At 37.3% G+C, this 13,657-nt stretch overlaps 1 protein-coding gene across 2 annotated transcripts in view; it reads right to left on the bottom strand.

Annotated features, from left to right (window-relative positions):
* CEP162 (centrosomal protein 162) overlaps window positions 1-13,657 on the bottom strand; it is a 41,603-nt gene that overhangs the window by 19,954 nt on the left and 7,992 nt on the right. The window contains exons 2-10 of one of the 2 annotated variants that reach the window (XM_050709895.1): window positions 8,468-8,592; window positions 5,821-5,973; window positions 5,366-5,552; window positions 4,369-4,421; window positions 3,334-3,401; window positions 2,356-2,383; window positions 1,850-1,972; window positions 1,028-1,219; window positions 790-871 (exon numbers count right to left, since the gene is read on the bottom strand). In XM_050709895.1, coding sequence (XP_050565852.1) covers window positions 790-871; window positions 1,028-1,219; window positions 1,850-1,972; window positions 2,356-2,383; window positions 3,334-3,401; window positions 4,369-4,421; window positions 5,366-5,552; window positions 5,821-5,973; window positions 8,468-8,558 — 977 coding nt within the window. In that variant the 5' untranslated portion in view covers window positions 8,559-8,592. The remainder of the gene's footprint in view (window positions 1-789; window positions 872-1,027; window positions 1,220-1,849; window positions 1,973-2,355; window positions 2,384-3,333; window positions 3,402-4,368; window positions 4,422-5,365; window positions 5,553-5,820; window positions 5,974-8,467; window positions 8,593-13,657) is intronic. The other variant, XM_035559530.2, reaches the window with a different exon arrangement.

Genomic DNA, 13,657 nt, shown 5'->3' on the forward strand with positions numbered 1-13,657 from the left:
TCTTTATATAACATCTGTAAAGACTGCTTGAACGTGAGAGTCACTAGGCTCTTTTTAAGAACAATCTTGCAGATTTAGTTATAAAAAAAAAAAAGAGACACTAGGCTGAAGATTCACTCCCACACTGTGAAACAAGAGACATTTCCCAGCAGTAACTGCTTTTGTGAAGGCACCAAACTGGGCTATAAGACGAACACCCGCAAGCATGCAGTCAGTGTTAATAAAACCACAAATGATAATTTCTGCAAAGTGTTAAGCTCCCCAAAATAATTTGTTAAGCAAAACCTATTTCTGATGGCTGTGCTTTCTTCTCTACATAACAGTTGGAGTAGAACAAAAGCAGGTATGGAGCATAGGTTAGTAGGAATTACAAGAGTAATAAGCAGTGTAAGAAGATGTGATCTCTTCCCAGACTGTGCAGATCAGAGAACTAGGATAGGATGTGGGGTGAAAGCCATGTACAGGGGAGGGAAACAAGGAGCAGAAGTCCCAAAAAGCAGAGATCCTATTTGTAGTAGTTGTCAGCACGAGGAAGACTCATCCAAATGACGTGGCAAATGTTGCTGCTTATCGCCTAAACGAAGTTTGGGCATCCTGGTCTAAAGCAACTAACTGTATAACCATTGTACAATTCACAGCAATATGCCATAATGCCAATGCAAAAGAGTAAAATTTCAGTCTTAGTGAAAAAAGTGAAAAAGACAGATGAGTCATTTGTAAGCTGTTTTTCACAAATAGTTAATGGACTTAAGTTATTACAATTCTTAAAACACGTTCTGAAATAAATACCTTTCAGGTTCCAAATCAAATCTTCTGGCATTATATGAGTCTCCTTTAATAGGTCTCATCAGTTCTTCCACAGTAGGTAGGTCTAATTAGCGCAAAGTAATAAAAATATTTTTAAAAGATTAGAAAATGTATTTGTAAAAAGGACAACATTTAAAAATGTTTCATAAATTGAATATTAAAGATATTACCAGTTCACTCACATGCTTGTACAATGCACACCTTCATTTAAGGTATTTACCTGATTCAGTGGTTGACACGTTTTTTGAATAGATATCATTATTTTGTGAAACACTTTCCAATAAGCACTTTGAGATTGCCATTGCAGAATCATGTATTTTTTGCTCATCAGTGTCTTCCAAAGACTGATCAATGTGATGATATGCTTGGCATAATGCTTCGATGTCACTGGTAATTTGTCCATAGGAAGTGCCTGTGAAAAATACAAGCCCTTAAGAGCTACTACAGGACTTTCTGCATGGGAAACATCACCAGAACCCATGTTTCAGTTACAAGCCTGGACTATTATCAGGTGAGAACAGTGTTTTCAAGTATGGAAAAAATAAATGTCTCATTTCTGCTACAAAAGTAAACAGTTACCAAGTTAATTAGTATGAGCTACATAGCCTTATCTACAGTTTGCGTACCTTTCCCAGCCCTACCCCCACTATTGTCTCATTACTAAAGCTAACAGTATATGTGAAACAACAATTTTAATAGATGCCATCAGAGCCATACTCTGGTTATCAGCTAGGTACAATCTCTTACAGAGCTTTGTACAACAGTGTATTTTATTGCTGAACACTGACAAAGCAGAATTTTAGCTATGGTGAATAACTAAAAGAGATTGTATTTAAATCAGACTGCAATGTCAAAAGCAACTTTACAGTAACCAAGGGTAAGAAGGTGTGTTTATGCTAAAAAGACACCTTTTTACTGAGATAATTCCTTCTCCTCTCAAGATACGTTAATAAAAGCCAAGGGCGTCAAGTTCACTGACAACTTAAGAACAAATGAAGACTCCAGAACTATCTGTTTGCTTAAAATAAATAAAAATCTTTACCTGTTTCTTTCATTTCAATTCCACTAACTCCTTGAGGCAGATAATGTTCACCTAGTGCTACATCTGATGTTTCAACAGTCTTTTGAAGTTCTGTAGTTGAATCTTGTGAATCAAGTAATACAACTAAAACAAAGAAGATAAGCGTTAAAGAAAACACAGTTCTCTTATTCATAGTCCATCTACGCTGGAATTAGGAGTACACCAAAGCTTATCTTGATGCTCTAAATGTGCCAAAAAAGCAGCCATATAGATTATTATAATGCCATTAATATTAGTAACTCTAAATATAAGCATCGAAAGTACTGTCTAGTAAAATAAAAAATTAAATTAGTAATTACTTTGAAGTGCTAACACGTAGATTTATTTTTAATCATTTCAGTCCAACAGACTTCCAGTAGAACACAACCAAATTAAGTAAAAAAAAAAAATCAAGTAATACAATCAGATGAAAAAGTATCAAAAAGGTACATTTAATATTCTTCTACTGATGAAATTTTGTATTTTACCTTTAGCCAGCATGCCAGTGTTTGGTTCCTGTGAAGAATAAACAAAAATATTACTTTTGGAATTTCATGAAAAAAAAATCTGGACAAACTTTAAAAGCTGGCCCAAAACCTAAGAACTAAAGCAGTTCTTAGTGTTCCAAGCATGTGCACTTTTCTAAAGCTCTCCTCTTTCAACACCCTGTACTCTAAAAACCCTCTTGTAAGTGACTGGGAACTAAATGATACTCTGCATAAATGAAATATGATATTTACACCTTCCTGGTTGTCTTCTACCGTAATTTCAGAATATAAAATAATGTAGCAGTAAGTATATTACAGTTCCATTCTATTTGTTCTTTTCAAACATTTCTTAGAAATATTACTCCAATAAACTTAAAAAGAACTACAAATTATCTACTATAGATGAACACAGTGCTTTATAGACTCCTTTCCTAAAAATCAAAACCAGAAGGCATGCTCCAGGAATGCACCTGGTGTGGTCCAGCCACACATGCTCCACCTCAAAAGACCTGACCAAGCAGCTTGATAGCAATATTCCCAAAGCTGTGTAGATTTTGCGTTCTCTGGCCAAACTGCTTCTCCATACTGATCTGCTTCTTTTGGTCTGTGTCACTTGCTAGCATAGACACCACTTTAATAGCTCCATGGGAGAAATTAATCACTGTCCGTCCTGAGGCTCTAAGCAGAGCTCATGATTTCTGCACTCTTCCACAGTTCTGAATTCAGAGGAGGAATAGGTAGGCAACCCTGTGAAGAACTTAATGCTTAGTGATACATTACAGGGAAGTGTATATCCTCAATAAAACAATATAGTCCTAGGATCATTATATTCTTTCAGACAGTACATATAATACAAGGGTTTAGTATATTCACAGTTATACATTGCAGAGATTTTACAGTTCATGAAAGGAATATAAACACTTGCAAAGTTATATTTGTCTTAAACACTTTCACTCCTGACATCATATTTTGATTTACCTGATTTCCTTCAGCCTTAAAGCCAGGATTAGCATCTGTTTCTTCTTCAAAATCTTCACTGTAGCTGCCTGAAGAGTAAAATAAACATCAAACAAATGCAATATTCAGGAAAGATAAAGCAGTATGGGAAAAGCTATTTCCTCTGTCCCAAACTCTCAGCTAAGAACAGCTACCACCACTATTACTTGTTCCACAAAAACAGAAAGTTTTTGATACTGTGTATAGTAGAAAAACTACAGTAAAAGTCACACATAATATCTCCAAATACAAATGAAGTTTGTTGTATGACAGATGTAAATTAACTCTGTCACCTTGTGGCCTACTTGAATTGACCGTTTTTATTCAATCATTTTCTCTCACTTTAGGGTGAAATGATGCAAAGCTACGAAGTTGCTATAGTATTTCTGCGACACCTACCATGATCTGCGATCTATTGATCAATCATATTTCTGAAGAGATTTCCTGTGATTTACAAATATGGCCTCTTTATATTTGGGAAATTCAAGCTCAGTATCCCTCAAAACTTCAGCTAAATCTTTATCATATATTAGGAATGAAGAGTGAAATAAAGAAGGCAAATGAAATATGAATACAGAAAGACACGTATGGAAGGAGTATAGCATGGAAACTTGGAAAAAAAAAGATCAGGTAAGAGTAATACTGCAAATTACAGAGATCAAGCTCAGGCAGGAAAAGACAGAACAAAAATACAGAAGATGACACTTGAAACACTGGAGTAACTCAAATGTTAAGGGGTATTTCAAGATCAGGGTTGTTTTTTTTGTTTTTTTTTCCTGTCTCATACGTTTTGGTCACAATAGATTAAAAATCCAAATCAAAATAAAAAGCACAAGGCATCCTCTGATGCCCTGCTATGAAGTCTTCTGAAGACTTTGCATCTGAACAGGAGCACTAATCCACAAATTTATTTCTGTTATTGCTTAATGAGGTTGTTGCAATTCATAGCATATGCACTTAAAAAAAAAAAAAAAAAGAATCTTCAAATGAACAGCTTAACAGCTTAGATAGTATTACCAGATTTCTCTTCATGTGCAGCTTCCTCTTCTCCTTTTTTACTTTCTTCATTTCTGAGAAACAAAATGAAAAATTTACTGTCTCTTCTTGGAGAGTAAATAAATACATTTTTTAACTCATAAAACTTCACATTTATTGCTAATTGTAAGAAGTACCAGAAACCTTAATTTCTCCATCATATCAAATCATAGGTAAGAAAGTCAGGTAAATGAGGTAAATGTCAGTAGTTATTAAAATAAATATGTATGTTTATCATATTTATTTCCATTTCCATCATATTGTGTATCTCCATACTTCAAATTCTCAATCTAACTCTTAAAATCACCTCCTTTCTGCATTCCCTCCAACATCTACACCAGATTCTCACACAAACATTTATCATCAGGCTTGCTTCCTGTTCTGACCTTTTCATTCTGCATTACCAAAACAAAATCATCTCTTTCCCCTTTCTTGCTTAAAACTCTCCAGAACTCTGACTCTCCAGCTGTTCTCACATTGGATGTTTACACTTAATATTTTTAATGAATGCAGTCTGAACTGCCCGTTCCTCCATTATTCTCACAGATATTTGAACTTGTTTTCACATTACAGATTATAAATGGATTTCCCTAGTCTGTCTTTCCTCCATATTCATCCAAGGGGAAATAGAGTATTTTTTGGTCTACTACCTAGTTACTATCAGCTGTTATCTCTTGTCATTTAGTTACACCTTACAATTAAGAACATTAAATCAACTTGTAACTATTGTGTTGTACAAACATGATGTAGCTATGTTCATTCATCACCTAGCCATGCTCTTGCCTTACTTCTTTATTTATTAAACCCACTTTCTTTGTCTTTAGAAAAAAAAAAGTAAACCAACAACAAAAACAAAACCCATCCACACCCAGAAAAACATACAGGATCTTGTCTCACGGATACCCAAATGTGGTATTCAGATGCCCAGGTCATTTGTGCCCACTACTATAGTCTGCAACTTTTCTTCCCTCTAAATTACCGAACAAATGGTGCTAGTATTACAGAATCATTGGAATCCAGCTCTTTATTTAATCTTGAATAATCAATAGTTGATGAAGCTTCCTGTTCGAGTTTGGCAAAAAAGATCTCTTTTTCTTCTTGTTCTTCCAGGGTATCCAATCCAACTCCTGTGATACTTTGATTAGGCCCAGAAGCTACCACTGAATCTAAATTTGAGAAAACAGAATAAACTAACTGTGTTGGCACTCTACGACTACACGTAATAGTCATAACAGTTAACTACAACTATAGACAGACTTACAAACTATTAACAGTATCAAATTATCACAAATTAATATAAGGAACCTTCAATCCATAAGCTTCAGCTGAGAAGTGAAGAATCTCAACTTGCAATAAATTAGAGGAAATTTTGTAATAATAATTTAGGTTTAGATCTAGCTAACTTCCTGAAGTGGTTGCACTCTCAGTTCTCACCATTTGTCTCCAGGCTGTCTCTACTTAAGGAGACAGCGATCCCATTACTTGTCTGAAGAGGCATCTTTTCTGCGTGCGTATTCTCATCAGTTCCTCCCATCAGCTGCAAAGCGTTCTGTATCTTGACAATGCTTCCACTTGATCCAAGCATTCCTAGGAAGGAAGCTGCAATATTACTATCACCTAGAAGCTGTTTGTATGACACTTCAGTCGTGTTCCAGAACCACCTTTTTTTGATCTTGTTGCAACTGCAAAGATGTACAATCTTACAAATTGTGTTCTTCTAACTTCTGTTTCTGTTATGATATGTAAAACCTTGTTTAGAGTTAACTGGCCTATTATAAACATTTTCTTCCCATCCTACATATTTAGGCCCAAGCCTAAAGTTCAGCATGGGATAAATGTAACAACTGTTATCGACTTCCTGTAACACTACTCATTGAGAACAACTGGAGAACAATTAACTTATTTTTGTTGTTGTTGTTGTTAAAAGAACAGAGAAACTAACACTTCCTTGTTGAAAATCTATTAATTATGTTTGATTAACTATCCCCAAGAAAGCACCAGACTTCTAAAATTTGTAGCCATTGGCTTAACAGCTACATTTCATTTGTTGCAAATTAAGCGCTTTAGGGGAAAAAAAAAAGTAACCAAACTTAGAGGTTGCTGACGAACACATAGTTCTTCCATTCTGTGTGCTTTTGTAACTGCAATATGCAGTTGCTCTCCTTACTGTAACTTAATTATTGCGAAGGCAGTTCACTAACTTTATGTGCGAATTCTGCTCTCAAACAGAATGCTGCTGTACCTACTTCCTTACCAAAAACCAAAAGCCAAATATTGCAGTAAATTACTACTTAAATAAGCTGTACTAAGTCCCTTCTGCCTCCCCCCGCAACATCCACTTTTAGGCTTGGATTGTTACCACGTCTGTCTTTTCCAAAATGAATCTCCAGTCAGCAAAATAAACTCAGAATTTATTCTGTCTGGCCAAAGGATGTTTAGACTGTAGCTGTGTGCTTGTACTGAACGTACCAGGAGGGGTGAAGACACTGACAAAAGCTCATTTCCTGTTGGCAGGGGATTGCAGGAGATGCATACCTCAATAATCCCGCACATCAAGAACACCAAACCTGTCTCCCATGTGCTGATCAATCTAGGCTGTTATTCTGTCCTTGTAATATACAAGTCCAACTAAGTTCCTTTAAAGAAATGCCATACTTGCCTATATAATGACAATGGAGGACCCCCTCCCTTCAATACTGAAAACGTACCAGAGTGAGGCAAAGAGGGGAGGAAGGGGAGAAAAAGGGGGGAAAAAAAGAAGTCTGAACATCTTTTCCTTCCCTAATGGCCAGCCCTTAGCACGTGTATTCTGATTTTAAGAGCCTTCTTGTTAAGTAGTAGTACAGTATTTTTCCTTGAGTTGCAATGACAAAGTCCCCTTACATGTTTTACTGGGAGGCTAAATACATGTGATTTTACATCTTGCAAATGACTTCCATTCCTGTACCTAACTTTGGTTCCCTCCCTGATACAGAGCTCTGACTTACCTTGCATGCTACAAATGGATGTTGGAGACTAACTTAAGGCCAAGCTCCACCTCTATACAGTTACTACCTAAACAAAACCTATTTGCTACTACATTGAAAACTAGGAAATGAAAAACTCATTGTGCTGTACAGAAGCTAAAAAAAACATGAATAGTCCATTTCTCTGATAGCTAAATGCAGTAATTTAAAGTGATTTACCCAGATGGGCACTTTGTTCTAGCTATCAAGACAGCAAATGGGAGTCTGTTTTCAGCTGGATCCCAATTTTTTTGCACAGCTTTAGATTAACTGCAATCTCAACTTTTAATGAAACAAAATAATAAAAACCAAAACATTTTCCTTAATTTTATTTTAATTATCTCAAGGTCAATAAACTGACAGACTTGCACTGCTCTTGAAGTTTTCACGATTTTTTTTAACTGATATATTCAAGTAATTTTCCCGTTCAAATTTGACCTGAGCTTTTTAAAAAGCACTTTCCAACTATAATCTGAAAATCAAATGCTGTTTTACAGCCACCGAGGTTTATAACTCAGCCACTCCCAATTCCCAGATATGTGCACCAGATTACAAGGGGATACTACTGTTGCTGCTGAAGGCAAGAACATCTTTTTACTAGCCCTACACAATCTGAACTCTGAGAAACCTATTGAACTTGGAAAAAAACAACATCAACTTGGATGGTTTTCAAAGTTTATATTTTCGCTGTGCTTTTTGACTGTTTGAATAGTCTTATCGATTTCTGAGGGACTTGCAAGGGTGATGGGGGGGGCATTTTTATTTCTTGTGAAAATGATTTCTTGAGCAGCAGTTTCATTTTACTACTCATAGCCTTGCACTGTTAATTCTTGCAATATTTTGCAAGACTCATGATACGTGGTATACTGCCCCTTACAATAAATTAAAGTAAGAACCTGAATTTCACTTAGAAAAATATTTTATCACACCTGCAGAGAAAACCTTAAGAACATAAATACGCAGGGCTCAAACCTAGATATGATGACACTTACTTCTGTTATTTGTAATATGACCACGACTTACAGAACTGAGCAATTTTCTTTTTGATATCATATAAAACACAGTAATTTTGTTACCCTCCAAATTGTCTGGACTGTCAGAAGCGATGCTTTCTTCTTCTTTGTTTAAATATGAATCTTTCTTGTTCTTATGGAATTTTTCCAGCATTTGGAATTTAGACAAAGCCTTGCTCCGAGATGCACTGGAAGAAGGTTTAGGGGGAACTACTTTTAGGTGTACACAAACATTTATGAATTTTAATATACAATGGACAGGGAATAAAGAGAAAAATAGGGTGTGAGTATTCAGATTGCCAATTCCGAAAAAATAATGTAATTCATTTTCTTGTTGAATTATCTAAAATTTTGCAGCTATAAATAAAAACAGACAAGTTAGTATTTAAGGATGCTGAAACTAATTTTTTTGCTCTTTCATTTTTAAAAGAAAAATTACTCATTAGTTCTTACTCCATATACACCTTGCATTCAAATACATTGTTCTATTGTTGCTCAATGTATACATTAACTGAAAACAAAGAAAAAGAAAACTAAGAAAACTACTTCAACAATAAAAGAACTTTTGTACTATAGGTTTTGAAAGAAAGCATCTAGATCAGTTCAAAGAAAAGCAGAAAAACATAGGCAAGATGTGAATTACTACCACCTTTACCACTGGCGGTTACAAGAACTGCATATTGCCTGTTTAAACCCCTGTGAGGACTTGCTTAGTGGCCAATAAAACCAAACACCTATTCACTTTACAACTAATTAAATTTTAGATAACAGTACCATTGCTGAAAACTGTGCTCTCTCATGAGACTTAGATGATAGTCAAACTATACACTTTATATTACCCTAGACTAGACAGATGCACTGCATGAGACTTGTCCAAACCATCAAGCATATGTGTTTGTGTATGTGCTTTGTAGGGGTGGTAGGGTGCTCCTAAACTGGCTAATTCAGAGAAAATTCTTAGTTACGGATTGTTCAAATTTACCTTGACACATGAGAGAGCAAAGGCTGCCTTTGGTCAAGCTGGTGCTTGGTCAAGCTGAGTGCTGGTCAAGCACTCCTGTTGTCTACAAACAGGAGGACTATAGGGAGATCTGACCAGAAGCTCGTAGAACTCAGAAATATGCAAGATGATTAAAGGAAGATAAACATATGACAGATGCAGGCTAAAGTCAAAAGAAAAAGCTCTAAAACCCTTGCAGATACAATATATGGGTCCTTTATTCCCCTGACTGATGGCCAAGACCACTAATGAGGCATCACTTCTCTACCTTCATTCTCCCACATCTACAGAAACACCAAAAATGTTGACAGCATGCCTTCAGTTGTAAATAATGCAAACACCCGTGCCTTTTAAAACGGTAATTTGACATAGCTGTCAAACTTCTCCTATTGCTCACATTTCAAATGTAAAGCTTAATTTGAGACAGTCAATTTTAATGTTTTTATCCCAGACCGAGATGCTTTACAGCTATTTTGCACAAAGGAGGCTTATGAAAACAGGACATACACTCTAGAAATCTACCATAAGGAAAATGATCTATAGACTACGCAGTCACAAACAGGATCAACTGCCAAATATTTCTTTGTCATGGCTCTCCAAAATATTATTGAATCTGTTTGAATTCAACATCAAAGCTACATTTAATGTAGTATATATATATATATATATATATATATCTCAAGTTAATTGCTACTATACTTTACACAAAAGCGTTTCATAGAGCAACAATTATAATTCTTAATTATTATTGGAGTTTCTTCTCAGATAGCATTAATAGTTACTTCATATAGATGGCTGAATCTGAAATTACGTTGACTAAAATAATCCCTCAGATTAAATAACCTAATTTGTCATTATGATACCAACTGCACTGTTTCCATTTCAGATGCAGCATGCACAGCAGAGGGAAAATAATATTAATACTTATCTGACTGGAGTTTTTCAGCTTCAACAAATAGAACACCGAATATTAATATTTATTGAGTAGGAAATACAGAAAAGGTATTTTCTGTTTATTAACTATACTGATCTTTGTTATGACTTTCAAGGTTATTTTCCTCCCCCATTTGCTTACATTCAATACTGTCTACCTACCTACATCGCTAGGTACAGTGATCAATGATGTAACAACAATTAAGCAAAAGTTCACACACTTGTTAGTTTCTTTGGGAAATGACAAACAAATTAAGTGGCAGCTTGCCTTCATGAGAAAACTAGGTCAAAAGGACTATTTACAAAAGCATTTTCTACAGGAAATGTACTAGTAATATAAGGCTGATATTGAATAAACTGAGCAAAACATATTTAATCAAATACCAGACTGGAAATCTGAATGTGGAATCTGTTTTTCATTGTTTTCCACTACTTCAGCATGGCTTTCCATCCTTTTCTTCTCTTTTCTCACTTTAACAAATCTTGTTTGAAAATCTTGAAAAGTAAGACAAACAGCAAGAATAGACAGGCAAGCAAGACAGGACAGCAGTTATTATAACCCAATTTCTCTTTATCATTTAAATGGCAAAAACAAGTAGACATCATATTAGTTAGAGATATGTCTTTAACCTGTCAAATATGGAAGACCGTATCTTGAATCATAATTTACACATTTCAGCTTAAAGCTGAAGAACAGAGTTCAAACGTGCCTAGAATAATAAGCAGAGTTATTTTAAAATGTACTTTACTATGCTTAGCCAAAAGAACAGAAGTAGTTTACACTGTTTACCATTAGCCTACAAAACCAAGTGAAAAGAGGTTATTCGTACAAATTGCTACCTATTTCCCAACACTTTGGCAATGAGACGCCTTGGAAAAAACATTCAGACAACAAATACTTGCAGAAATATATAGCCCTCCAGTCACCTGTCTCATGTCTTTCAGGAAAGCATGGTATAGATACTAAAGCAGCTCAAAATGAAAACCCCAAACTGAAAACCGTTTATCACCCTGGTGCATAGCTCAAGCTAATTAGCCAGACTTTGCACTTCATTAATATCACAATCTCTCTCCATGGTGCCATTCAAATACATCAACTCATATGGAGCTAGCTCACGTATTTGTAATGCTGCACTGGGGGTGGAGGTGAGATTCATACATTTACATAATGGTAATTCACGATAACAAAACACTTAGAGAATAATAATTATAGTACCTGACAGCCTGTTAATAAGAGTCTTATCTGCAAACCAACATGGAGGTTCAAGCTTATGAGAATTCACAAGGCTCTGCACAAAGTTTTGAAAAAATGCTAAATTTACACTTCTCAGAACTTAAACTCAGCTTACTTCCATATTTGCTGTCATCAGAGCAATATTACTATTTCTTCAGCAGGACAATTATTTTGCTATTTACGGCACATTTAATAACCTTACAAAAAGCTACAAAACTAGATCACCTTCTTTCCTCATTTCATCCCTTGCAGTAACTTATGTTGCAATGCTGCTGTGCCTTCATCCATTACTAATACACGAGAGCAACATAATTCATAACACACATCTACTGAAGAATATTAGACCTAGCAAAATTGTATTTGATGGAAGCACAGAAGCGTGCAACACAAAGAGAGACAGAGAAAGGAAAAAAAGGAGCAGTTCTAGAAGCACATCAGTCCCTCAGGAAGAGCATGAATATGAACAGTCTCGCTTCTTTCATGGGTAAATTGATTCCATGCTTGCAAAACTGGGTAGATTTACCATCTACATATTTTCACATTAAAAGATAAGTTTGTTTTAAGATATCTGTGATGCTTTTACCCTGATGGTCAGCTAAGCTCCACCACAACCACTCTCACTCCCCCTCCTCCAAGGAAAAGTGGGAGAAAGTACGATGGGAAAGGCTGAAGGGTTGAGATAAGGACAAGGAGATCACTCAGCAATTATCGTCACAAGCAAAACAGACTCAGCATAGGGAGATTAATATAATTTATTATTACCTACTACTAACAAGCTAGAGCAGTGAGAAACTAAAAACAAACTAAAAACACCTTTTCCCCATCCACCCTCTTCCACCTCCCCCCCCCAGCAGCGGGGAATGGGGGCTGCGGTCAGTCCCCGATGCTTCTTCTCCACCGCTCCTTCACGGTCCCTCTCTGCCCCTGCTCCCTGTGGGGTCCCTCCCACGGGATGCCGTCCTGCCCGAACTGAGCCTGCGGGGGCTGCCCACAGGCAGCAGCTCTTCAAGAACTGCTCCCACACAGCTCCGTACCATGGGGTCCGTCCCCCAGGAGCAAACTGCTCCAGCACGGGTCCCCCACAGGCGGCAGCTCCCCCCAGACCCCCTGCTCCTGAGTGGGCTCCTCTCCAGGGGCTGCAGCTCCGGCCCAGGGCCTGCTCCTGCGGGGGCTCTCCATGGGCCGCAGCCTCCTCCAGGCCACATCCACCTGCTCCACCGGGGGCTCCTCCACGGGGGGGCTGCAGCGTGGAGATCTGCTCCATGTGGGACCTGTGGGCTGCAGGGGGACAGCCTGCTCCACCGGGGACCTCTCCACAGGCCGCAGGGGAACTGCTGCTGCCTGCCTGGAGCACCTCCGGCCCTCCTGCTGCACCGACCTGGGGGGCTGCGGGGCTGGTTCTCACTCCTCACTCCCAGCTGCTGTCACACAGCAGGTTTTTTCCCTTCCTTAAATCTGCCAGAGACCCAATGAACGTTGCTCCTTGTCTTGGCTGTGGCCAGCAGAGGGTCCCTTTTGCAGGTGGCTGGAGCTGGCTCTGATCTGACATGAGACAGCTACTGGGCTCTGCTCACAGAGGCCACCCCTGCACCCCGGTGCTACCAAAACCTTGCCACATAAACCCAATACAAGACCGTAACAAGTTTACCAGAAATTTATTTATATTTCATATGTCAACAAAATGAAGATCAAGCACGTTTCAGTTCTAGTAGCTTTTCCTCTAGTTAAAACTGCATGGCTGAAAAGATATTCTTAGCTAAAAAAATAAAAACCATTGAATTGGTCTGGACAGGAACCACCTGACATCATCACATTACTTCTGGTTCTACTTTGCACTTAATCCATATTAAGAACTGTTCTCCAAAAGTTCTAATTAGCCTGCCCTTTAGGTACCTATTCCAGTATTTCTGGTTGAAGTAGCATGAGAAGCATCAAAGCACTTTATGGGTTGACTCAAGGATCTCAAAAAAATCATGGAAGAATGACAAACTTCTAAAGACCCCTGAAAATTTTCATTGAAAAAACATTGAGAAATGAGGTCATGCTAACTGCTTAATTCTCGTGCTATGCCCACACTGTTCTTCAG

Source organism: Cygnus atratus, chromosome 3 (assembly GCF_013377495.2).
Source record: "Cygnus atratus isolate AKBS03 ecotype Queensland, Australia chromosome 3, CAtr_DNAZoo_HiC_assembly, whole genome shotgun sequence".
Taxonomy (NCBI): Eukaryota; Metazoa; Chordata; class Aves; order Anseriformes; family Anatidae; genus Cygnus; species Cygnus atratus.